General features: G+C 38.7%; 1 protein-coding gene across 2 annotated transcripts in view; it reads right to left on the reverse strand.

The window, feature by feature from the left end:
* Positions 1 to 26,944, reverse strand: part of MTHFD2L (methylenetetrahydrofolate dehydrogenase (NADP+ dependent) 2 like) — a 112,542-nt gene that overhangs the window by 74,617 nt on the left and 10,981 nt on the right. For both annotated transcript variants that reach the window (XM_080659117.1, XM_080659116.1), the window contains exons 2-3: positions 23,313 to 23,497; positions 21,970 to 22,092 (exon numbers count right to left, since the gene is read on the reverse strand). In XM_080659117.1, the coding sequence (XP_080515243.1) occupies positions 21,970 to 22,092; positions 23,313 to 23,497 (308 nt within the window). The remainder of the gene's footprint in view (positions 1 to 21,969; positions 22,093 to 23,312; positions 23,498 to 26,944) is intronic.

Below are 26,944 nucleotides of genomic sequence, written 5' to 3' on the forward strand. Positions count from 1 at the left end.
ACTTGCCAAAAAAAAACAAAACAAAAAAAACAAACCTGGCATCATTCTGAACACCTCACTTTCTTTCATATCCAACATCCAATAAATTGGAAAATCCATTGGCTCTTCCTTCATAACACACCTAGCATGTCACTGCTCTCACTGTGTCCATCGATACTGCTTTGGTTTGAGAGGCCATTTTCTCTCCTGTGAATTCTAGTAACAGCCTCCTAATTAATTTCCTATTTCTATTCTTGCATCCATACAATCTATTCACAAAATAGCAGAGGTTATAGTTTTGAAATGCATGTCAACTCACACCACTCTTCTCAAAACCCTGCCCTTTTTACTGTTCCTCTAACATAGGGGTGGGGAACCTTTTTTCTGCCCAGGGCCATTTGAATATTTATAACATCATTTGTGGGCCATACAAAATTATCATCTTAAAAATTAGCCTGTTATATTTGGTCAAACAATTAATTAACTCATCCTTCATCCTCAATGCCTAGGCAGGGCCAGACCAAATGATTTTGAGGGCGTTAACATGGCCCGCAGGTTGGATGTTCCCTCCCCTGATCTAACATATCAGGCTTTTCCCACCTTGACTAGCTCTCCTCTGTCTGCCTGAATCCTTTAAAAAATAAAAATAAAAACTGTCACTTTGGCTAAATCTCTCACTTCTTTCAAATCTTCGCTTAAATTCTGCATTCCTTATAAGAGCTATTCTGACCACATTATTTAAAAATGTAGATTCCATGTTTGATAATGTTGAAGTCATTTACACTGGACCAAACTTCTCACAAAGAAATAATTGTAAACATCAGGAAAGTTATATTAAAAAACAACTATCTGAAAACACTGGAGAGTCACTCGAAGTAGACAGATTTGGAAGAGTGGACATCTGAAAGAAAAAAAAAATGTACTGAAAGAGTTTTCCATTTTGGAGGCTTTTCCAGACAATGAGTCAGCTGGAATTTGGAAAGAAAACTGCAGTCTTGCTTGCATAAGGAATCCAAGGACACAGTTTGGGGCTACTATGTCAGTTGGAAATTGAAGAGATATCACCCAGGAAAGAAGAGAACCATAGAGGGGAGAGTCAAATTGTCTAAAAACTCCGCCCGAATCTCTGACTGACCCCTGGACAACACGCCTGGGAGGCAAACTGCAAGAAGCCCACCTAAGAATAAGAGAACTAAACAGATTGCAGTTATGGCCCACCAAAAGAAAAAAAAAGCTTGAAGTCCCCAATATGATAGACATTTACAAAAAGTTTACAGCTAACATTATATTTAATAAAATACTGAATCTTTTCCCCAAGATTGGAAGTAAGTAAGGGTACCTACTCCCACCATTTCTATTCAGTGTTTTATTGGAGATCCTAGGTGATGATTAGATAAGGGGGTGAGGGAGGGCCTAAAGATCAGAAATGAAGAAGACCCTAGTCACAGGTGGCATGGTTGTTATGCACAATATCCTAAATATCCTATATAATGAAAGGCTAGTATGCAAATCAACGAAGCGGCGGAACAACTGGTCGCTATGACATGAACTAACCACCAGGGGGCAGGTGCTCAAAGCAGGAGCTGCCCCCTGGTGGTCAGTGCACTCCCACAAGGGGAGTGATGCTCAGCCAGAAGCCAGGCTCATGGCTGGCGAGCACAGCGGCGGTGGCAGGAGACTTTCCCGCCTCCATGCCAGCGCCAAGGATGTCCGACTGCTGGCTTAGACCCTCTCTCCATGGATAGCAGGCCTAAGCCATCAGTCGGACATCCCCCAAGGGCTCCTGGACTGCAAGAGGGCACAGGCCAGGCTGAGGAACCCCCAAGTGCACAAATTTTGTGCACCAGGTCTCTAGTTTACAAATAAAAAATAAAAGAACTAATAAAATGAATTTAACAAGATGAACAAAAATAGATCCAGAGACAGAGAAACATCAATTAGAACATCAAACCTCAGGGAAGGTAGGGGACAGTGGGGGTAAGGGGGAGAGATCAACCAAAGGACTTATATGCATGCATATAAGCCTAATCAATGGACACAGACCACTGGGGGGTGGGGGCATGAATGGGAGGTGGGGGGTAATGGGGGAATAAGGACACATATGTAATACCTTAATCAATAAAGAAATAAAAAATAAAAATAAAAAAATAAAAAAAGATTACAGAGTACAAAGTCAACATACAAATAAATCAATTGTATTTTTATACAAACAGCAACTATTAGAAAATCAAATTTTAAAAATTCAATTTATAATAGTGTTCAAATCATAAAACATTTAGAAGTAAATTTTGAAGTATTGAAGATAACCTCTATAATGAAAACTACAAAACATCACAGGATGTCAATTCTTCCAAATTGATCTTTAGATGCAATGTAATCTCTATCATAATCCTATGAGGTATTTTTTGTAGAAGCTGACAAACTGATTCTAAAATTTATATGGCTATGCAAAGAACTTAAAATATCCAAAGCAATCTCAAAAATGAGGAGAGTCTCTCAATTGAAAGTATCTAGTTACATGAGGGTTTGTATTTTTCAAAATTTACAGGTGCATGTAAATTTCACGTGAAAATGTAAATACTGTAAATAATAATATGCACACTTATGTTTAGGGGTACATTAAGTGTTCTTACCTTTAAATGCTTCAAAAATAAGATGTACTGATAGATGGATAAATGGATAAATGTGATGTGTTAATAATTAGAATCTAGGTTGGGGGCATGTGGTGTTCACTGTACCATTCTTTTAACTTTTCTGAATGTTTGAAATTTGTCATAATAAAATATTGAGGAGAAAACAAAAATACAACCTGTTCCCCACTATCTCGATCTTCTCTACCATGCTCTATTTCTTTTTTTCCCATAGCATATCAACTTCTAATAAGTATAATTACTTACTGTGTTTATTTTCTATAGTCTGTCTCTCCTGCTACTCCACAAGGGAAGATATTTTCAACTTTTTTGTCACTGCTGTGTTCCTACCACAAAGAATAGTATCTAGTCCGGCTGGTATAGCCCAATAATTGAGTGTTGACCCATGAACCAAGAGGTCACTGGTTCAATTCTGATCAGGGCACATTCCTGGGTTGCAGCCTAGATCCCCAGGAGGGGGTGTGCAGGAGGCAGCCTCTTGATGACATTTCTCTCTCATTGATGTTTCTATCTCTCTACCCCTCTCCCCTCCTCTCTCTCTAAAAATTAATTAAAAATATTTTTTAAAAAGAATAGGACCTAAACATTCATTGAACAAATGACTACTATTACCCCTAATTCATAAATGAAGAAACTGAGACAAAATTAGTGGACAATAAGTGGACAACTGAGGACAATTAGAGCAGACTGCCATAAGGAAAAAAATGTCCGATTCTTCTCTAACCTCTGACTTTTATCTTTAAAAATATAATAAATAAAGGTGGCTTTCATTAAAATTTGTCAATATTTGCATTAAAATTTGTCAATATTTGTCTCTATTATTGGACATCTGGCACTTCTACATTCTCTGATACAAATTTAAAAACAAATCTTTATAAAAGATTCATGTTTATTTTTCATTTATTACCTCCTTTCAGGACTTGAAAAATCAGAAATTTCAAACACAGCTTCATCCTAATAAACATGAATAAAAGGCCCTTGAAAATGCACTCATTTATTCACTTAATAAATATTTATTGAGTATCTACAATGTGCCTAAATACAGTTCTAAGGGCTTAGAATATATAAGTGAACCAGACAAATAAAAATTATTACCCTCTGGAGCTTACATTTGAATGAAATAAATGCCTGCCTAATCAAAGTATTTAGCTATGACCTCTTAATGAGTTAAGTATTTTCTAGGAGTAAATGAGAGATATTTTTATGAGCCGTGTACACTTCTCAAGTCAATAAATAATATTTAAGCCCTAACAGGTTTGGCTCAGTGGATAGAGCGTCAGCCCGCAGACTGAAAGGTCCCAGGTTCGATTCCGGTCAAGGGCATGTACCTTGGTTGCAGGCTCCGTTCCCAGTAGGGCTTGTGCAGGAGGCAGCTGGTCAATGTTTCTCTCTCATCGATGTTTCTACCTCTCTATCCCTCTCCCTTCCTCTCTATAAAAATCAATAAAATATATTTTAAAAAATAATAATAAATAATAATATTTAAGTTACACCCTATAGGTTCTACATCAAGGTTTCAAGACAGGAAATATTTACCAGGTGCTTACCACTTGCACAATATAATTTAAGAGTTGTTTCATCATCAAGGAGGGGATGAAAAAAGAATATGGAGTGACCGTAATCTCACTGTACTTCTACGTCCCCAAATTCGAGAATAGAGTAGAACTTGGAGGCGGAGCGGGAGGTATGGCTCTCCACCCTTCCTTAGGCTCTTTCTCCTACAAGGCCATAGACACTGCAACAACATCCCAGGCAAGCTTACTTCACAGGCTATAAAAAATGATTAATGGAATGGGAACCTACATGTCACGCAAAAGTTACTACCTCTGCCCTGCATGTATCTCTTAAGTGACCTGAAAAGTACACGGAGATCCAAAAATTGCCTTATTCTTCAGAAGGAGTATTGAAGACACCTTGGTTTGTTAAGTCCTCAGTTTCCTAGGCACTACACAAAGTGACTCCTATCAAATATATAGCACAGCACTGGAAGCAGTGCATATTCTATAGAAGAAAACACGTAGGTAGGTGAGCATGTCTATTTTAAGGAGCTTCTTTTACACACAAGGGAAAAGAAGAGATGCTGTGTTTGGGGGATCTTGCTTGCAAACATCTCAAGGACAGCTAGTCCAAATGGTTTTCCAACTACCACTTTCCCCTAGTGCTTGGTACAGAGTTATATATAGATTGAACTCTAAGTAAACAGTTGTTGAATGGGTAAATGAATGAAGAGGGTCACAAAGCAATCATATAAATTTATATTTTAAAAGACTTCCCACAAAAAAATCCAGATGTTTAAAAGAGTCTTTTGATTTTGATAAATTCTTGACCCAAGATGAATACACTAGGAAACAGATGAGAATATCATTGTAAAAGAAAAACGGTGAAAAAGAAAAGAAGTAACCTCTGTAGTTCAAGAATTCCAGATTTTAAATATACTTTTAGAAGTAAATCATCTCAAGTTATATAATACTAGAGGCCTGGTGCATGAAATTTGTGCACTCAGGGAGTCCCTCAACCCAGCCTGCCTTCTCTCGCAGTTTGGGAGCCCTCAGGGGATGTCCGAGAGTCTCCCACCACCGCCACTGCGCTTGCCAGCCGTGAGCCCAGCTCAGGGCTCTGGCCAAGCAGTACTTCCCCTGTGGGAATGCACTGACCACCAGGGGGGCAGCTCCTGCGTTAAGCGCCTGCCCCCTGGTGGTTAGTGCACTTCATAGCGGTCAGTTGTTCGGCCGTTCAGTCAATTTGCATATTAGCCTTTTATTATATAGGATAACCTGTTTGTGAAAGCAACTACTCAGGAAGATGTAACTACATAGATTTGAGAGACTAAATAAACTCTTCAGATGGATTTCACCTGGGTCTGAGTGGAGAGAGACATAAGTGGCTACAGAGATCTGCCAATCTCACTAATGTGTCAATTATATCTCAGTGATTTACTCAGTTTCAGTATAAACCATTAACATTTTTTTAAATCACTACTTTCTCAACGTTGCCATCATGTGGTTAACTATTCCACATACAGGAGATTCACCTTTCATTTTTGTCACCTTGCTCATAAATTCTTTGATAAAAATGCTACCTAGGAATTTTTTTTAACTGGATGAATGGTATTGTGAAGATGACTTTGTTTCTATGTGAATACTCAAATTTTGTCTGAAAAGATTTGGAATAAAATATTCTTTTCAAAATCAAGCCTTTTTTCTTTGAATAAACTTTAAATGCATAAAATGGTTGAATCGTAACTTATGGCTTGAGACACAATCTCAATTTTGATCTTTGCACAATCCAATTGTAAAATATTGAAATAGCTATTTTTCATAAGGTAGGCATATACAAATCAACCACCCCAAACAAAGTTAAGTCTTTAACAATCATCTATATCTAACCATATAATTCACCCATTATCCCATCTCCTTTCCTGCTCCAACCTGATGTAAAGTTTATCCTGAATCCTGTGTGTAGCATTCCCATTTAAAAGTCTTCCTTTTCATAGAGTTTCATTGCATTTATTTGTTTTTTCAGAAATTCAGCAAATTTACCATTTAAGTGACTTATCTATGGCTCCGATAATTTCTCTTTCAGGTAAGTAGATATTGATTGTGACTCTGAATTTGATTCTCTCTCTGTATTTTTGCATGGTGGTTTTCCCTGCAACCTCAGTTCTTTCATGGGTCAAGAAAAACATTAATTCTTAATTTGCTCACTTTTCTTTGTTGTTAAGACAAGAGGATTTATGTTAATCTGGCTAGGACTGGGCTTTGTTTAATTGGGTTGTTTTTATTTTCACTAAATTACTGATTTTTGAGAGCTCTTTGTATATTCTGTATATATATGTTATCAAGATATGCTTTGGAAGTATACTCCTCCAGTCTGTGTCTTATCTTTTCATTCTTTAACAGTATCTTTTGAAGAGCATAGTTTTCTACTTCAATGAAATCTAATTTATCAAGTACTCCTTGCATATCCACATAAAATACAATTGTTCCAGCACCATATGTTGAAAGCATATTATTTATCTTTCTGCTTTTGTCAAAAATCAGTTGTTGATATAAGTATGGTTCTATTTCTGGGCTTTCTAACTTGGTTGGAATACCACATGGCCTTGGAATACCACATGGCCTTAGCTTTATAATCAGTCGTAAAATCAGGCAGTATTAATCTTCCAACTATGTTACTCATTTTTAAAGTTATTTTGACTATTTTAGGTACTTTACATTTCCATATAAATTTTACAGTATGTCAACTTCTACAAAAATAGTATATTAGAATTTTAATTAGGACTCTCTTGAATCTACAAATCAATTTGAGAATAACTGATCCCTTAACAATATTTAGTCTTCCAATCCATGACTATAGTATATTAACATGTGGGTTATTTAAAAGTGTATTATGTATTTTCTAAATATTTGGAGAGTTTCCAGATATTTTTCTGTTAGTGATTTTTTATTTAATTCCATTGTGGTGAGAAAACATACTTTAGGTACCATGAACCTTTTAAACAATGTAAAGCTTTATGACCTAGAAAATGCTATATCTTGATAAAGGTTCTATGTGAACTTAGAAAAAGTGTGTATTTTGTTCTTTATTAGAAGAGTGTTCTATAAATGTCAATTAGGTCAAATTGGATGACACTGCATTCATATCTCTATCTTTACTGATTTTTTTGTACACTGTTCTCTCAATTATTGAGAGAGAAGTACTGAAATCTATTATTATAATTTTTAGTTTTCCTTGTAATTCTATTAATTTTTATTGAATGTATTTTGAAGCTTACTTCTTAGATATATAAATAATTTAAATTGCCATTTATTTTTAATAAACAATTCATTTATTACTCTGGAATGACTTTATTTATTCCTGGTAATATTCATCACTCTGAAATATACTTTATCCAGTATTAACATAATCACTTCACTTTCTTTTGATTAGTGTTACCATGATATGTCTTTTCCATCATTTTGCTTTTAACCTCTCGGTGTCTTTATACTTGAAGTGTGTTTCTTATAGGCAGCATATACTAGTAGTTGGGTATTGCTTTTTATTCAATCTGAGAAAGTCTGATATTTAATTATTTACAACATGTTATTTTATTTAACCAAATCTATCAACTGTTATATGTTTTTATTACTGTCATTTCCTTTTTTTCTTCCCTCCTTTAGAAAAATTAAATGTTTTTATTTTTATTTTTTTAATTTCTTTATTGATTAAGGTATTACATATGTGTCCTTATTCCCCCATTACCCCCACCTCCCATTCATGACCCCACCCCCCTGTTGTCTGTGTCCATTGATTAGGCTTATATGCATGTATATAAGTCCTTTGGTTGATCTCTCCCCCTTACCCTCACTGTCCCCCATCTTCCCTGAGGTTTGATTGATGTTTCTCTGTCTCTGGATCTATTTTTATTCATTAGTTTACGTTGTTCATTATATTCCACAAATGAGTGAGATAATGTAATATGTATCTTTCTCTGCCTGGCTTATTTCACTTAGCATAATGCTCTCCATCTCCATCCATGTTGTTGCAAATGGTTAGAACTTCTTTTTTACCACCGCGTAGTATTCCATTGTGTAGATGTAGCACAGTTTTTTAATCCACTCATCTACTGATGGGCACTTAGGCTGTGTCCAAATCTTAGCTATGGTGAATTGTGCTGCTATGAACACAGGGGTGCATATATCCTTTCTGATTCGTGTTTCTAGTTTCTTGGGATATATTCCTAGAAGTGGAATCACTGGGTCAAATGGGAGTTCCATTTTTAGTTTTTTGAGGAAACTCCATACTGTTCTCCACAGTGGCTGCACCAGTCTGCATTCCCACCAGCAGTGCACCAGGGTTCCTTTTTCTCTGCATCCTCGCCAGCACTTGTCTTTTGTTGACTTGTTGATAATAGCCATTCTGACAGGTGTGAGATGGTACTTTATTGTTGTTTCGATTTGTATCTCTCTGATGATTAGTGACTTTGAGCAGGTTTTCATATGTCTCTTGGCCTTCCTTCTGTCTTCTTTGAAAAAGTGTCTATTTAGATCAGTTGCCCATTTTTTGATTGGGTTGTTTATCTTCTTTTTATTAAGCTGCATGAGTTCCCTGTAAATGTTGGAGATTAAATCCTTATTGTTGATATCATTGGCAAATATGTTCTCCCATGCAGTGGGCTTTCTTGTTGTTTTATTGATGGTTTCCTTTGTTGTGCAAAAGCTCTTTATTTTGACATAGTCCCATTTGTTTATTTTCTCTTTAGTTTCCATTGCCCTAGGAGCAGTATCAGTGAAGAAATTGCTTTCGCATATGTCAGAGATTTTTCTGCCTATGGATTCCTCTAGTATTTTTATGGTTTCCCGTTGTATGTTTAAGTCCTTGATCCATTTTGAGTTTCTTTTTGTGTATGATGTAAGTTGGTGGTCTAATTTCATTTTTTTGCATGTATCTGTACAATTTTCCCAACACCATTTACTGAAGAGACTGTCTTGACTCCATTGTATGTTCATGCCTCCTTTGTCAAATATTAATTGAGCATAGTGATTTGGGTCAATTTTTGGGTTCTCTATTCTATAACATTGATCTATATGTCTGTTCTGTGCCAATACCAGGCAGTTTTGAGAACAGTGGCTTTGTAATACAGCTTGATATCTGGTATTGAGATCCCACCTACTTTATTCTTCTTTCTCAGGATTGCTGTAGCTATTCGGGGTCTTTTTTTATTCCAGATAAATTTTTGGAAAGTTCGTTCTAGACCTGTGAAATATGCCATTGGTATTTTAATGGGAAGTGCATTAAATTTATAGATTGCTTTGGGTAGTGTGGACATTTTGATGATGTTGATTCTACCAATCCATGAACACAGTATGTTCTTCAATCTCTTTATGTCTTCCTCTATCTCTTTTTTCAGTGTCGTGTAGTTTTCCACGTAAAGGTCTTTTACCTCCTTAGTTAAGTTTATTCCTAGGTATCTTAATTTTTTTGGTACGATGGTAAATGGGATTGCTTTTTTAGGCTCTCTTTCTGTAAGTTCATTATTGGTATATAGAAATGTCATAGATTTCTTGGCATTAATTTTGTATCCTGCTACATTGCCGAATTCATTTATTAAGTCTAATAATTTTTTGATGGAGTCTTTAGGGTTTTCTATGTACAGTATCATATCATCTGCAAATAAAGACATTTTTACTTCTTCTTTTCCAATTTGGATGCCTTTTATTTCTTCTTCTTGTCTGATTGCAATGGCTAGTACTTCCAGCACTATGTTGAACAGGAGTGGTGAGAGTGGGCATCCCTGTCTTGTTCCTGTTCTTAAGGGAAATGGTTTTAGTTTTTGCCCATTGAGTATGATGTTGGCTGTGGGTTTGTCATATATGGCTTTTATTATGTTGAGGTATGATCCTTCTATTCCCAACTTGCTGAGAGTTTTTATCAAGAAAGGCTGTTGGATTTTGTTAAATGCTTTTTCTGCATCAATTGATATGACTATGTGATTTTTATCTCTCAGTTTGTTTATGTGATGTATCATGTTTATTGATTTGCGAATATTGTACCATCCTTGCATCCCTGGGATAAATCCTACTTGGTCATGGTGTATGATCTTTCTGATGTAATGCTGGATCCGATTTTCTAGAATTTTGTTGAGGATTTTGGCATCTATGTTCATGAGGGATATTGGTCTGTAATTCTCTTTCACTGTGTTATCTTTATCTGGTTTTGGTATTAGGGTGATGCTGGCTTCACAGAAGGAGTTTGGAAGTGTTCCTTCCTCTTGAATTTTCTGAAATAGTCTGAGGAGGATAGGTTTTAGTTCTTCCTTGAATGTTTGGTAAAACTCCCCAGTGAAGCCATCTGGCCCTGGGCTTTTGTTTGCTGGAAGCTTTTTGATGACTGCTTCAATTTCTTCCATAATTATCAGCCTATTGAGATTTTTAGTATCTTCCTGAGTGAGTTTTGGAAGGTTGTATTTTTCTAGGAATGTGTCCATTTCCTCCAGGTTGTCTAGTTTATTAGAATAGAGTTGTTCATAGTATTTTTTAATAATCCTTTGTATTTCTATGGGGTCTGTTGTTATTTCTCTTTCATTTCTGATTTTGTTTTATTTGGGTCCTCTCTCTTTGCTTCTTGGTGAGCCTGGCTAGAGGTTCATTAATCTTGTTTATCCTTTCAAAGAACCAGCTCTTGGTTTCATTGATCTTTTGTATTGTTGGGTTTTTTTTTGTCTGTATGTCATTCATTTCTGCTCTGATCTTTAATATTTCCTTCCTTCTGCTCACTGTGGGCTTTTCTTGTTGCTCTTTTTCTAATTCTTTGAGTTGTTAAGTTAGATGGCTTATTACCATTTTTCCTTGTTTTTTGAGGTAGGCCTGTAGAGCTATAAACTTCCCTCTCAGGACTGCTTTCATTGTGTCCCATAGTATTTGCATTGTTGTGTTTTTATTGTCATTAGTCTCCAGGATGTTTTTAATTTCTTCTTTGATCTCATTGATAACCCAATCATTGTTTAATAGCATGCTATTCAGCTCCCAAGTGTTTGAATTTTTTGGAATGTTTTTATTGTAGTTTATTTCTAATATTATGCCATTGTGGTTTGAGAAAATGCTTGATATTATTTCGATCTTTTTGAATTTGGGGAGACTTTGTTTGTGACCCAATATGTGGTCTATTTTTGAAAATGTCCCATGTGCACTTGAGAAGAACATATATTCCGTGGCTTTGGGGTGAAATGCTCTGAAGATGTCAATTAGGTCCATCTGATCTAGTGAGTCATTTAGAATTGCTGTTTCTTTGCTGATTTTTTGTCTAGAGGATTTATCCAGTGATGTCAGTGGTGTATTAAAGTCCCCAACTATAATTGTTTTGCTGTTGATATCTCCCTTGATATCTTCCAGGAGTTTTTTTTATGTATTTGGGTGCTCCTGCATTGGGTGCATATATGTTTATCAGGGTTATATCCTCTTGTTGTATCGATCCCTTTATTATTATGAAGTGGCCTTCCTTATCTCTTGTTACGGCCTTTACTTTGAGGTCTATTTTGTCAGAAATAAGTACTGCTACCCCAGCTTTTTTTTCATTTCCATTTGCCTGAAAGATGTTTTTCCATCCCTTCACTTTCAGCCTGTATGAGTCCCTTTTTCTGAGGTGGGTCTCTTGTAGATAGCATATATATGGGTCGTGGGTTTTTTTTTTTTTTTTTTTAATATATTTTATTGATTTTTTACAGAGAGGAAGGGAGAGGGATAGAGAGTTAGAAACATCGATGAGAGAGAAACATTGATCAGCTGCCTTCTGCACACCCCCTACTGGGGATGTGCCCGCAACCAAGGTACATGCCCTTGACCAGAATCGAACCTGGGACCTTTCAGTCCGCAGGCCGACGCTCTATCCACTGAGCCAAACTGGTTAGGGCTGGGTCATGTTTTTTTATCCATTCAGCCACTCGATGTCTTTTGATAGGAGCATTTAGTCCGTTTACGTTTAAAGTTATTACTGAAAGGAACTTATTTGTAGCCATTTTTATTTTTTGTGTCTGTGTTCCTTCTTACCTTTTTATTTCTTCTTTTTAAACCAGTCCCTTTAGCATTTCTTGCATTGCTGGCTTGGTAGTGATAAATTCCCTTAGCATTTTTTTGTCTGTGAAGCTCCTTATTTCCCCTTCAATTTTGAATGATAACCTTGCTGGATAGAGTATTCTTGGATTCAGTCCCTTGGTATGCATCACTTTTTAAATTTCCTTCCATTCTTTTATGGCCTGATGTGTTTCTGTTGAGAAATCATTTGATAATCTAATGGGAGCTCCCTTGTATGTAACTTTCTGTCTCTCTCTTGCAGCCTTTAAGATTCTCTCTTTGTCCTGAATATTTGCCATCATAATTATGATGTGTCTTGGTGTGGGTCTTTTTGGGTTCATCCTGTTTGGGACTCTCTGTGCTTGTGTGATTTTTTTTCTTTGCCACATCAGGGAAGTTTTCTAACATTATTTCTTCAAATAGTTCTTGTAACCCTTGTTCCTCTTCCTGTTTTTCTGGCACACCTATTATTCATATGTTGCTTCGTTTCATGTTGTCCCATAGCTCCTTTAGGTTCTCCTCCTGTCTTTTAAGGTTTTTCTCCAGTTGCAAATCAGTTTGGCTGTGTTTTGTTTCCCTGTCTTGTAGTTCACGAATTCGGTCCTCCGCTTCTCCTAGTCTACTGTTGAAACTTTTCATGGTGTTTTTTATTGCAGCTATATCACTCTTCATTTCTTCTTGATTCTTACAAAAGTTCTTGATTTTTTCATCCATTTCTTCTTGATTCTTACATAAGGTGTTGATTTTTTCTTCCATCAGGTTTATGAACTCTATGACTCTTATTCTGAATTCTTTTTCTGACATATTGCATGCCTCTGTTTCACTTAGCTGCTTTTCTGGCGATTCCTCTTTTTCTTTCCTTTGGGGGTATCTTTGTCTACCCGTTTTTGGTCTCACCAACTGACCTAGATGTTGAGCTGTGAAGGGGCTACTCCTTGGGTGGCAGTGGCTTCTCTGGCTGCGGTTGCTCCTTGGGTGGTTATGGTAGCAGCTGCTTCTTAGTTGGCAGTGGCTCCGCTGGTGGGTGCTGTTCGCAGCAGTGGTGCCTCCTCTGGCTGGTCGGGGAGGCGGCTCGTATAGCTGCTGTTCCTTGGTCGGGGGTGGGCTGATTATGAGGTTGCTGCTCCTCGGATGGGGACAGGTTGCTTGTGTCTGCTGCTCCTTGGACGGGGGCCAGCTGCTCACGTAGCTGCTGCTCCTCAGATAGGGGTGGACTGCTCAAATGGTAGCTATTCTTTAGATGGGGGCTGGCTGCGTGCTGCTGCTGTTCCTCAGATGGGATGGGCTACTCGTGATGCTGCCGCTCCTTGGACAGGGGCAGGTTGGTTGCAGGGCTGCTGCTCCTTGTATGCTTGCGGGTTGCTCATGCAGCTGCTTCTCCTCGGACGGGGGGCGGTCTGCTCATGCAGCTGCTGCTCCTCACGTGGGAGTGAGCTGCTCGTGCTGCTGATGCTCCTCGGACAGGGACAGGCCACTCACCCGGCTCCTTCTTGTCGGACAGGTGCAGGCTACATGTGAGTGCTGCTCCTCGGACCAGTGCAAACTGCACAGGGCTGCTGCTCCTTGGACGTGGGTGGTCTGCTTATGTGGCTGCTGCTCCTCAGATGGGGGGAGGCTGCTCATGTGGCTGCTGCTCCTCAGAAGTGGGTGGGCTGCTCACACAGCTGCTGCTCCTCGGATGTGGGCAAGCTGCTCACACAACTGCTACTCCTTGGATGGGGGCAGGCGGTTTGTGCGGCTGCTGCTCCTCAGAAGTGGGCAGGCTGCTCACACAGCTGCTTGCTCCTCGGATGTGGGCAGGCGGCTCACACAACTGTTGCTCCTCGGATGGGGGCAGGCGGTTTGTGCGGCTGCTGCTCCTCGGAAAGGGACGGTCTACTCACACTGCTGCTGTCCTTGGAAGGGGGTGGGCTGCTTGCACAGCTGCTGCTCCTTGGCAGGCAGCTGGCTGCTCATGCGGCACAGCTGCTGCTCTTCAGACAGGTGCAGGGTGTGGGCTGCGTGCAGCTGCTGCTCTTCAGAGGGGGGGCCGGCTGCGTGGGGCTGCCGCTCTTCAGTAGTGAGTGCCTGCTCAAGCGACTGCTGCTCCTCAGATGGGAGAACTGGCTGCTCACACAGCTGCTGCTCCTTGGACAGGGGCAGGCCACGTGAAGCTGCTGCTCTTAGGCCTGCGGCGGGTTGCTCGCGGGGCTGCTGCTCCTTGGACAGGTGCGGGCTGCTCACGTGTCTGCTGTTCACGTGGTTGCAGGGCCCTGGGCTAAAGCGTTGGGCCGGTCAGAGGGGAGCCTGCTTCTGAGGTCACAGGAGCCTGCGCCCAGGGTGGCTGGAGCCTCCTTGACCGTGGGATCACAGCCTAGGTAGCATGTCCCTGGCAGGGGTGGCTGTAGAGTCCCAGGTGTTATCTGAGGGCACTCTGGGTGAAGTTGAGGCTGGGAACCCAGTTACAGAAGCTCTCCCCTTCAAAAAGGCTAGGCCTCTAAGGACAAGCTGGCCTCCCAGTACTGTTTGCAATGATAGCAGAAGCTGCCTAGTTAGGCGAGCCTGATTAGCCTGCCCCTGAAGGTCCTGTGGGATCTAACTGTGCCTCACTCACTCTCTCACACACATACACACCCCACCTGACCACACGCTCCTCTTTTACTCCCTCACTCACTCATGCTCTTTCCCTCACTGCCGCATTCTTCCTGCCTCTTTAGTTGGGTCTGGGATGTTATTGACCCGTTCGTGGATGGAGTTTCCTCTCCAGGTGTCTGGTTATGTGGCTTGCTCTCAAGCCCCTTGACCAGACAGGATAAAATTCACCTCAACAAGACACAACACACAGGGAACTAAGCACAAGTGTACACACGACACCAATAACCCCAATATAAGTGACCACCTGAGCAAAGAGAGTTAGGGCAGAGAAAAGAGAGCACAAATGCTATTGAAGAGAGAGAAAAAGATAAGGGATAAAAGACAAAGGAATAAAAAGGAGAATATATATGTATGTGGGGGTAAGACACCACAGAACCAATAGATAAACCAAAAAAATACAAACACCATACATCCAGCAAAGAAGACTGGGGCAGAATCTGTAGAGGCTGAGCTTATACAGTAAACATAAGATTAAGAATTGGATGAATATGGGGAGGACCTCAATTAAGTATTGAGGAAGTAGAAAGGGAATAAATGGATGAGAAGAAAGAGAATGAGAAGAAAAAATAATAAATTTACCAAAAAATTGATTTCAAAAATGGTATAAAAAATTAAAAAATAAAAATAGTGATGGAAAAATAATGCGAAAAGAAATAGAAAAAAAAGCAACAAACAAAAACAGGAAAACAAAGAAGAAAAGAAGAAAAAAAAGAAAAAAGGGATAATAAAAAAAATGAAAATAAAAGTGAAAAAAGTGGAATGTTGTTCCTTTGGCTGGCTTATGATTCCAGTCGTCTGTACTGTACTGTTTCTCCGTTTCTGTTTGCTGGGTCTAAAGATTTCTCTTTAGTCCAGTTCCTATGACCTCAGGGAGTATTCAGAGTCCTTTGTATTATTCAGGGTGGGATCTGGGTGTGGCTATATTGGTTGCCTAGAGACTGGAGGGAGGGGCTATCTCTCAAGAGAAAATGGCAACTGGGGCTTAGATATGACTCAGCACCAGACTCACTACCACTTCTCCTGGACTGCCACCTACTCTCCCCAGATTCCACATGTCCACACCTTCTCCCGCACCTCAGCCACGGGTAAGTGTCTGTATCCGAAAGGTCCTAGGAACTAGGTTCAGTGGAGAAAGGCACAGGCCCCAGCATGAGGAGGGACTGGGATTCTGCAAGCTCCTCTCTTGCCGGCACTGCGTGGTCTGGCCAGCCCTTCAGGGCTGCCTCTGAGCTCAGATCCAAATTCCAGACCCCAAGGTCCAAAATCCCCTACCTCCTGCAGTCCCGTGGTCCCATTTTTTTCCACAGTCAGATGCTTTGCCTGTCCTCAGGGACGTGGCTTGGCACCCTGTACTTTCTCCCTGACCCTCTGGGCACAGAGGTCCAGCAGACTCTCTTGCCTAGATCCTAGATTTCACCTTTATCCAGGGGACCTCTGCCTTTCCCGGCTGCAAACTGTCTCACCAGCTGTGTCTCCTTTGCCAGTTCGGGCTGAATTCCACTCGTTCAGCTGCTCACTCTATTTGCTCTGGGACAAGTTTCAGGACACGTCCGTCTATTCCACCGCCATTTTGTCTCCTTCAAATTAAATGTTTTTAATAATTCCATCCTATTTCCTTTGTTGGCTGATTGGCTATAAATCTACCTTATTTCTTTGCTTTCTATCCAAATGAGTCCATGGAAACTGCTTGTACATTGTTTAATCCTTATGCAGATTTGTCTTCCAACTTCAGAATCATAATTCTAACTTGAAATTTCTTTTACTTAAGATATTACCACAATTGTAAAAAGTAATCTCAGATTTCTAAATCATGAAATAATTTGAATTCAGATTATTAACCAAATGATAGAATATTAGAGGTGTAATTGAATAGAATTGTTTCATTTGTTCATTTACTCATTGGTTCATTACAACAATCCTATCAGACATGTACAGGGGAGGCTATCTCAACCCACTTCCACATAGCCACCTACCAAAATGACTAAGTATTCCACTGCTTCTGTAATACATGCAGGCTGATGCCCAGGACTTGCCAAAGAATATCAGAGAGGAGTTAATAAACTATTCCTGCTCCTACCAGTTGAGTTTCATGATAATCAAGAAATAATTGTACATTTATCTCAATCTGGTTTTGCCAATTATTTTGCAGTAAATTATGTGATTTAACTTTAAAATGATTTATCCAAATAATAATGGACTGTGAAAACAGTTATGTTTATGAAAATTAAGCTGAATGTTCTGGAAAGACTCTTGAGAAGTAAAAAGACTTAGTAATAATTTAGATAAATGCAAGATAACTATGAAAATTGGGAGACATTTTCTAAATCTAGACAAAATTTCTCTCAGCTTCACCTCCAACTGAAAATTATAGCCAATGAATCATAGGTATTATTAATGTTCGAAGATAATACAAAATTCTAATCAGTAGGTTCCAAAGAGTCTTGGACCCACACCAAAAAATTGATGAGTAAATGAGTTATTTAAATGTTTTATGTTATAATGTTTAAGCTAAATATGCATTGTTTTTATGATTTTCCTTTTTAATCAACTTTCTGTATTGACCAACAAACTATATGACCCAAATGAGTCATATAGTTTCAATCCTCTTTATACAAAGAGAAAAAAAGTGAGTCATCAATTAAATAACAATCAGTAAATCAAAAGGTCAGATTACAAACTCAGACTACAGATATCCAAAGCTGAATGGTATCTTCTGCTAGCAACAACATACCACTCATTATGTGATTACCAAAATAAGACATAGGCCACTTCAGTATGAATAGTCTATTTACTATTTATAGTCTTTATAATTATATTTATAGTTTTTACTCTCACTATTATCATTTTTTATCCTTACCAAAAGCAAATTATGAGTAATGATAGAAATATCATTATCGAGCAGGACAAAACCATAAAAATATAAGTTACAAGGCTGGAGAACAAGCAGAACAGATGGAAGATCACTGAGGTAATTCTAGTGGAGATGGTACTTACATGCACTAGGAACCTGAATGTGAATGTTTGAAACACATGCTTGTAATGTTCAGAGTCAGCAAAATGTAGGTCAATAAAGGTTAAAAAGGCAGGCTCTGAAATCAGACTGCCTGAATTTGGGTCCTGGCTCTACCATTTACTATTAAGTAATACCAGACAATTCATTTAACCTCTGTGTTTCCTCGTCTGTGACATGAAGATGATAATTACAGCATAAGGCTATTTTAAAGATTAAATAAAATAAGCTGCATAAAAGAGTGCCTGCAACATAGTAAGCACAGATTATTCACCAGATAACATTGATATACTGGTGAGGGTGTTAACATAATGGTCCAAAGTAATGCCATGAGTGACCAGTCTACAAGGATTCACATCCCAGTGCAATTATTTACCAGCTCTGTAACCTTAAGGAAAGTTTAACCTTTCTGGGCCTCAAATCCCTCATCAGTAAAATGTGCATAAAAAAACTCCAACCTCACAAAAGATTATTGTGAGGATTTAAATCTATACTAATAAAAGGGTAATATGCTAATTAGACCAGCCACCTTCCGGACGACCTTCCAGATGTCCTTCTGGACAAAGCCACAGTGGTGGGGCAGAGGCAATTAGGGGCAATCAGGCTGGCAGGGGAGAGCAGTTAGGGGGATCAGATTGGCAGGGGAGAGCAGTTAGGGGGATCAGGCTGGCAGTTAGGGGATCTAGCCAGCAGGGAGAGCAGTTAGGAGGATTAGACCAGCAGGGGAGAACAGTTAGGGGGATCAGGCCAGCAGGGAGAGCAGTTAGGAAGATCAGGCCAGCAGGGGAGAGCAGTTAGGGTGACCAGGCCAGCAGGGAAGAGCAGTTAGGGGGATCAGGCCAGCAGGGGAGAGCAGTTAGGGCAACCAGGCCGGCAGGGGAGAGCAGATAGGGGCATCAGGCCAGCAGGGGAGAGCAGTTAGGGGTGATCAGGCAGGCAGGCAGAGTGGTTAGGGGCGATCAGGCAGGCAGGCAGGTTAGCTGTTAGGAGCCAGTGGTCCCGGATTGCAAGAGGTATGTCTGACCACTGGTTTAGGCCCAATCCCTGCCTAAGAGGGTGCAGGCTGGGCTGAGGGACACTCCTACCCTCCCCCACCATGCATGAATATCATGCACCTGGCCTCTAATAAGTTAATAAATGTAAAGTGAGTGAGACTTAACTGCTTAATGTAATAAATGTTAGCCACTACTATTTTGTATATTACTGGCTCTTCAGCTAATTGAAAATTACTCTTTCTGAGAGCATCAAGATGTTAGTTACCACCATGTTCCCTTTGGCTCCATGCTTCTCAACCTCCAAAATAAACAGGACTCAAACAATTTACTAGTATTTCTATACAGATAGATCACCAGTGACATCTAGTGGTATTGCTGACAAATTCACCAAATGAGTTTTACTGCCCACAAAGGGATAAAATTTCTACAGATATAAATTTAATTTTTAAGACAGACTAAATTGAATGTTGTTATTTGGAAATTTTATATAACTATTAGAGGCCCAGTACACAAGATTTGTGCACTGGGCAGGGGCAGGGGGCGCCGGGGGGGACCCTCAGCCCGGCCTGCGCCCTCTCGCAGTCCAGGACCCCTTGGGGTATGTCCACCCGGCTCCTGGCTGAGCGGCACTCCCCCTGTGGGATTGCACTGACCACCAGGGGGCAGTTCCTGTGTTGAGCATCTGCTCCCTGATGGTCAGTGAGCATCATAGTGGCTGGTCATTCCTCCGTTTGGTCAATTTGCATATTAGGGTTTTATTATATAGGATTTGGATGTAGTACAAATGCAAATGGGAGAAATTTCATAAACTGCAAACTATAAATAGATTGCTTGGCAAATACAGTACAAAAAGAAGTTTTTAACTTTTTTTTTTGCATGAACCAAGCAATTGGGTTTAAACCCATTGCCAATATTTTTGGACAGATTTATGATTCTCGTAAACCCCAGATAATATCTAGAACTCAGTTTCCTATAATATGAAATGAAGGTGTTGTACATCCTGTATTTCTTTCCAGTTCTAAAAGTAAGTGATGAATTACTATACTAATTTTAACATGATGAATCCATAGTATTACCTATCAGAAGTACTTTCTCAGAGGGAAACCTTGAAGACTTGATAACTTCCAAGATCCTTTCCAACTTTATTATTTTTTTTTAAATGCAGCCATGTTGGAATTAGACACATAAATTTTTGGTGTAATTTAATCAGCACGGAAGTTAAAACATACTAAGATGTTAGGTTATATTGTTGAAGGAATTAAAATATTAACACCATATAAAGATGTGAGGCAAAGCATCATGCATCTTTATTTTCTGCAAGTCAAAACTTACAGAAGGATGCGAAACTGTACAAAACTAATGTAACCTATACTATATCAGCAGTCCTTGCTTTGCTCCTTGAAAATGCACAAATTTTAGAGACAGAACTAATTATATAACACCAGCCCTTCAACAACACAGTTCATATGTCAGTGACCATGGTATATTAACTGTATTATGTCAGAGCTGCTGGCTCTTTGGTTTGTAAATTCCTATTTACTAGTAAATAATAGATAAAGCATCAGGAGCAGTGACCAACATATCACTTCTTTCAAAGTCCATCGATGATTGGCCACTGCACTTTTGTATTCAGTGCAAACATAGACAGCAAAGCATGTTGCCTCCTTGTCTCCAAGTGTAAATTCACATGACATTTCCCCAAAGTGAATAATCAACAGAGGGAATTAGCCTATGAAGAGGAAAAGTACAGCAGAGTCAAAATGTGATGTTGCTAGAACTGAAAGTGGATTGAATAGATCTGAAAATGGTGACAGCCAAGCAAAGACAGGCAAAATCTAGGCAATTATGAAGTGAATGTAAGACCTATGACCTAAAAACAAGCTCCAGTTGCTTCAATAGGGTGCTAATTGGATATAAATGGTCATACAAGAAATAGGTGCCTGGAATGTTGACACTGTGCCCTTTGGAGCAACTTAGCTAGGCAGTGACAGAAATTCAGAGAAGGTGAACTTATCACATCAATGAGGAAAGTTATGACAAAAAGAATGATAACATTCCAGAGAAAGTGACACTGGCATAAAACCTCACTTTGAAGAAACTCAGAAAAATGAAAGCTGATCCAAACTTAAAAAGAAATATGAAAGTTCAAGTCACCAAGACTTAGAAAAGATGCTTGTTCCATATTGTAAATCATACGATGAGAAGACGATAAGTTCTGTTCAAACTCTTGACAAGTTTTTTGTAAAGAAATAAAATACTTTTGCCCTAACCAGTTTGGCTCAGTGGATAGAGCGTCGGCCTGCGGACTGAAGGGTCCCAGGTTTGATTCCGGTCAAGGGCATGTACCTGGGTTGCGGGCACATCCCCAGTAGGGGGCGTGCAGGAGGCAGCTGATTGATGTCTCTCTCTCATCGATGTTTCTAACTTTCTATCCCTCTCTCTTTCTCTCTGTGAAAAATCAATAAAATATATTTTAAAAAAAAGAAATAAAATACTTTCATTCTCAATGTTTTAATGTTTTAAACTACAGTGTACTAAATAAATATTAGTTTTACTATTTTTCATTTCCCTATACATTTACAAACCACAGTAAGTAAATTTATAATGGTTTGAGAAAACATTTTAAGAGTCATGGAACAATTGTCATTTTTGCCCTTGATTAAGATCATTTTGCCTGGTTTCAGCTTACACAGTCATTTTACAGTCTTGCAATACTGTGCAAAGCAAGGCATGCATGTATTGTCAATGTCTAAGTTGTTCTTTCACATTTTCAGTCATTGTAAGCATAAGTCACTCAGAAATTGTCACTATTACATGATATATAATAGCTTGATCCCTTCTGAACAAATTTTATAAATTACTTGCAGTATCATGACATAATATTGAAAGATGCCCTTTATCCTAACCCAGTGGTCGGCAAACTCATTAGTCAACAGAGCCAAATATCAACAGTACAACGATTGAAATTTCTTTTGAGAGCCAAATTTTTTAAACTTAAACTTCTTCTAACACCACTTCTTCAAAATAGACTCGCCCAGGCCGTGGTATTTTGTGGAATAGCCACACTCAAGGGGCCAAAGAGCCGCATGTGGCTCGCGAGCCGCGGCTTGCCAACCACTGTCAAAGCAGACATATAGAAAAGCATTAAATACCTGGCAGTGGCAACTGAACTAATATGCCACTGACTCTTGGGTCCATGTTCAATTGATCAGTTATATCCAAAAGCTCTTCTTGAGAAACATCCTTAGGCTTGAGAATAATCTCACTGTAGATACCTAGAAGAAAACAAGCACAGACAGTCACCTGATTAACAAAGATGTGTGCTTTTCATTAATGGTGTTACACAGTGTGTAACTCAAGCATGTCAAACTCAAAGGCTAACACAGGCCCGATAAACAAGGTTTAAGTTTATGTGGGCCACAAAAAAACAAAAGCTTCAATTTTCATAGACATAGGTTTATTTTGATAGAGACATGCTGAATACAAAGGGCTGAAATAAATGAGTAATCATTAACGTAAAATAATAGAACATTTTAATAAAAATTAATATTTTTTCTTGAACATTAACTTACCGGATACTGAATAACTGCACAAATTAATAAGTGTAACACAAATAAACCTATTTCTCTTGTTCTCCAAAAGCGAAATATTTCCTGTTGCGCACACCAAATAAATCATTCCAAGACTAATGAGTGGCAATGGGCTGCTATAATATTCGCTGCTAGTATTAGTGGAGAGAAATGGTGTACCTGCGCATAAGGCAGGTAAGGGAAATGAATGCAACACGATTATAGTAATCAGTCATTAACGAACATTGTAGTTCATTATTAATAATTATGTATAACAGGATATTGTAAACATTAAGCTATGAAATTTTTATTAAAATGTTTCTTACATACTGTTATTTTGACTGGGCTGCAAAAATATTCATTGTGGGCCACATGCGGGCCGCGAGTTTGATGTGCTTTGTGTAACTGGTTTTTTCTGCTCCTGTCCCACAGGAAGGGAAAGGCCCTTCTACAAAAATGGTGTTCTAAGCATCATCAGAAGGGATTTCTCAAACAGGGTTCATATGCATTCTTTGGCCCAGTATCCTGTGTGGCAAATTGCCCTTATTTGTGATAAGCTACTATTAGTGAATTTGAATACAGTAAAATCATCAATAGCACCACCACCACTGACAGGTCAAGTTTGACAGAGTGAACTGACCAGATTTATTATCTCATTAAAGCAAACGTAATAAAAATGGTCCTTTTAAGTGTAAAGTCTTCCTCCCACATCTCACCATAGCATCTGAAATCACACTGAATTGATTCAATACGAAATTTAAAGACAAGGGGTAAGAAATGAACATAAACATTGGTAACAAAAAAAATCTATCATAATAATAAACGTTATTCAAATAACACTTATTTGACAATGATCATTCATTATTACACTTTGAAGTAAAACCAGAAACATTCTTTAGTAACAAGCACAACTAAAGCATCCCTACCTACAGCAGAGGCGGCTTGGATCTTCTTCCTGACGTAGGTGTGGCTTGCTGGGTTATCTCCCACTAAAATGATACTGAGGTGAGGTCTTCTGTTCCCAAGGGAAATCCAGGACTCCACACCCTCTTGTATTTCTTTCTGGATTTGTTTGGCCATTTCAGTTCCTGAGATAATAATGGCATCGTGTCTATGGGGAATAAAAGTAGTACTGAAGACGGCAGTAAGGGGTATTCAACAACATACGTTTAAGATACAAGAATGACTAAAACATTCGTGGTTCTCCAAGTGAGCATCCAAATTTTTATTTTCCAAGTATATATGACACCCAATTCTTCAGGTTCATAAATATATTTATAATTTTGTGAAATGTTCTAAATCTGCTTTTTAGTTTTAGATCTGCATTATATCTACAGTATACATTTCTTTATAACTACCATATGGATTTTTTAAATTATCAAACCATATACTCCAGATCTGGACTATAATACTGGCTCTGTTGAAAGTTCTGCTATTTTTTTGAAGAAGCAGATCAGCACAGTCTAGTTAAAAACTAACACCCATCTTGAAAGCCTTGCGTCATGTAGTACTAGTATGTGACCCCACAGTATTGCGACCCTAAGGCTAATGTGTTCACTGTTAGTTACTGTACCCTATACAAGACCCGAAGTCATGAGCTCTGTACTGCACAACTCTTGTAACTTTATTCCACAGCCTTAGGACAGCTCCATGACAACAGCTGCCAGTCTTGCCATGCTTGTCAGTGATTACTGTGGGAACCAGGTCAGTAAAGATAGCCCAATTGTTCCCCATACCATGGCATCATTTCTAATGGGAAAAAAAAAAAACTTCACAGAACATTACTTACTGGCAGTTTATAGAAGTACTTAAAAAGGTAAGAAATGCTATGCTTTGATAGTTAACATAAATCTATCTCTGGAAAGGCACAAAGAAATGCATTATGGGAAGGCTTGCCAGCTCACCATGATGTCAAACTTAAGAGTGATAAATCGTGTTACTCTTATTGTGTGTTTATTTCTTAAAGGTACCTGATCTATAATAATAAAAGCATAATATGCTAATTAGACTGGACGTCCTTCCCAACAACCTTCCGGACAAAGCCAGAGCTGCAAGGGAAGCCTGGGTCCTGGGTGCCAGAGGGAAGCCGGTGCCGGCAGCCAGGGGAAGGAAGGCCTACTCTTGCACGAATTTTGTGCATCAGGCCTCTAGTAAAGTATAAGATGATTCCTTCTTCATGCTACCATGATTATTGCATAAAATGCCAAATGCAGGCCAATGAATATTGTGAAGAAGAGGAAAAGGAGGAAGAGGAGGAAGCAGAAGAAGAAAAGGAGGAAAGAAAAATCTTATAGTACCTTAATGCTTTCTAATATCTGTACACTTTTTATTTTCTAACAAATGTGGGCACAATGAATATCAGCCAACACACAAGTGCAAACCTGCTGCCTCTTCCAAATAAGTCAGCTGCCTTCTTTAATAGGTGATGTAAATACAGGTAGAACCAGATCAAGAATACTCCATTTCAGTCTGGCCCTAGTGATCCATGGTGCTCATCCAAGTTCATACAATTTTGATGTAAACATTGTTCTGGGAAGAAGTGATTCCAAAATGTGGCCTATGGATAGATACATTTAAATTGCCTGGGAAGCTTGCTGAACTTGCAGATACCCAGACCCCATGACCACATCCACAATTCACAGTCCCTAGAGGGTGAAGCCTAGGAATCCACATGTCTAGCAAGTTCTCACAAGTGTTCTTATGCATGACCGTGTTTGAAAGCCACTTCTTCAGTTCAACACAAAAGTACATTTTAATAATAATCATAACCCTGGGTAAATAATTGAGAGAATAAACTGGTTAGACAATACAATTAAAACTAGACCTTATTATAAGTAAACTGTACTTTTGATTCTAATTTTGTTGACTTTTCACTAAAAATTTAATAGCTTTCAAGACATGGAAGTTCATGGAAAATTCAGTGTGTCACATTTACTCCACTGTCCTAAATTTATAACAGCTTTATTGAAGTACTAGAGGCCCAGTGCATGAATTCGTGCATGGGTGGGGGCTGGCTGGCCTGCCCCGAAAGGGGCTGACCGGGCTGGGGTGGCCAGGGGGTGGGGTCGAGGGCAATTGGCTGGCCAGCCCTGTCCCCTGGTTGAACTCCCAGTTGAGGGGACAATTTGCATATTAGCCTTTTATTATATAGGATAATTGACATACAATAAACTGCACACATTTAAAGTGTACAACTTGATGTTTTAATATATGTATGTACCTGGGAAACCATTACCACAATTAAGAAAATGAACATAGCCATCACCCCCAAAACTTTCCTGGTACCCCATTTGTAATCTCACCATTCTACATGTCCCTGCCATGTACCTCTGCTGTCCCCTCCCCCCATCACCAGGCAACCACTAATCTGCTTTCTGCACTCCATATTAGTTTGTATCATGAATTTTATAAAAATGAAATTATGCACTACACTCTCCTTTTTATCTACTACTTTCACTCACCATAATTAAGATTCATTAATGTTGTAGCATGTATCAATAGTTATTTATTTTTATTGCTGAGTAATTTCCCATTGTATGGGTATACAGAAATGTGTTTATCCATTCAATTGTTTATGGGTATTTGGGTTGTTTCCAGTTTGTAGTCATGATAAATAAAGCTGTCTGGAACATTCATGCTTAAGTCATTGTATACACATATGCTTTCATTTCTCTTGCACAAAATTTGAGCAGAATGGCTGAAACATATGATAGGTATATGTTTAAATTTTTAAGAAACTGTCAACCTGCTTTCCAAAGTAGTTGTAGCATTTTTACATTTCCACAAGCAGTATATGAGAGTTCCAGTTGCTCAACATACTTGCCATCACTTGGTATTGCCAGTATTTTACATTTTAGACATACTATTGCCTATACTGTATGTTGGTATTTCCTTTGTGCTTTTGATTATATTGAATCATGTTAAGCATCTTTTCATGTGCTTATTTACCATCTGCATAGGCTCTTTGTTGAACTGTGTAATTTAATGTTTTGCCCATTGTTTAATAGGTTGTTTCCTTATTATTGAAGTTTTGAGGGTTCTTCAAATAGCCTAGATTCAAGTCCTATATCAGGTTTGTGATTTAAAATATCTTCTTCTAGTCTGTGCTTTGCCTTTCCATTCTCTTAACTGTGTCTTTGGAATATCAGTTCTAAATTTTTATGTATTTCAATCAATTTTATTTTTATGGATCATGACTTCGGTATTGGTATAATGAATCTTTGCCTAACTCAGAGTCACAAAGGTTTTCTCCAGTGTTCCCGTCTATAAGTTTTATGGGTTTAGGTTATACATTTAGTTCTATGATTTAGCTCTATTCATAGTTTGATGAGAGCTTATATCAGAATATTATCTGATGTTTTTTTCTGAATTTATTGAGATTATCATATATAATCCTATGGATTTTTGGTTTTAGTCTGTTAATATGGTGAATTACATTGATTGATTTTTAAATGTTAAACCAACGTTGCATTCCTGGGATAAAACTCACTTGGTCATAATGTACCTATCCTTTCCAGATATTGTGGATCTCATCTAAAATTTTGTTACTTGTGTTGCA

Source organism: Plecotus auritus (assembly GCF_963455305.1).
Source record: "Plecotus auritus genome assembly, chromosome: 1".
NCBI lineage: Eukaryota > Metazoa > Chordata > Mammalia > Chiroptera > Vespertilionidae > Plecotus > Plecotus auritus.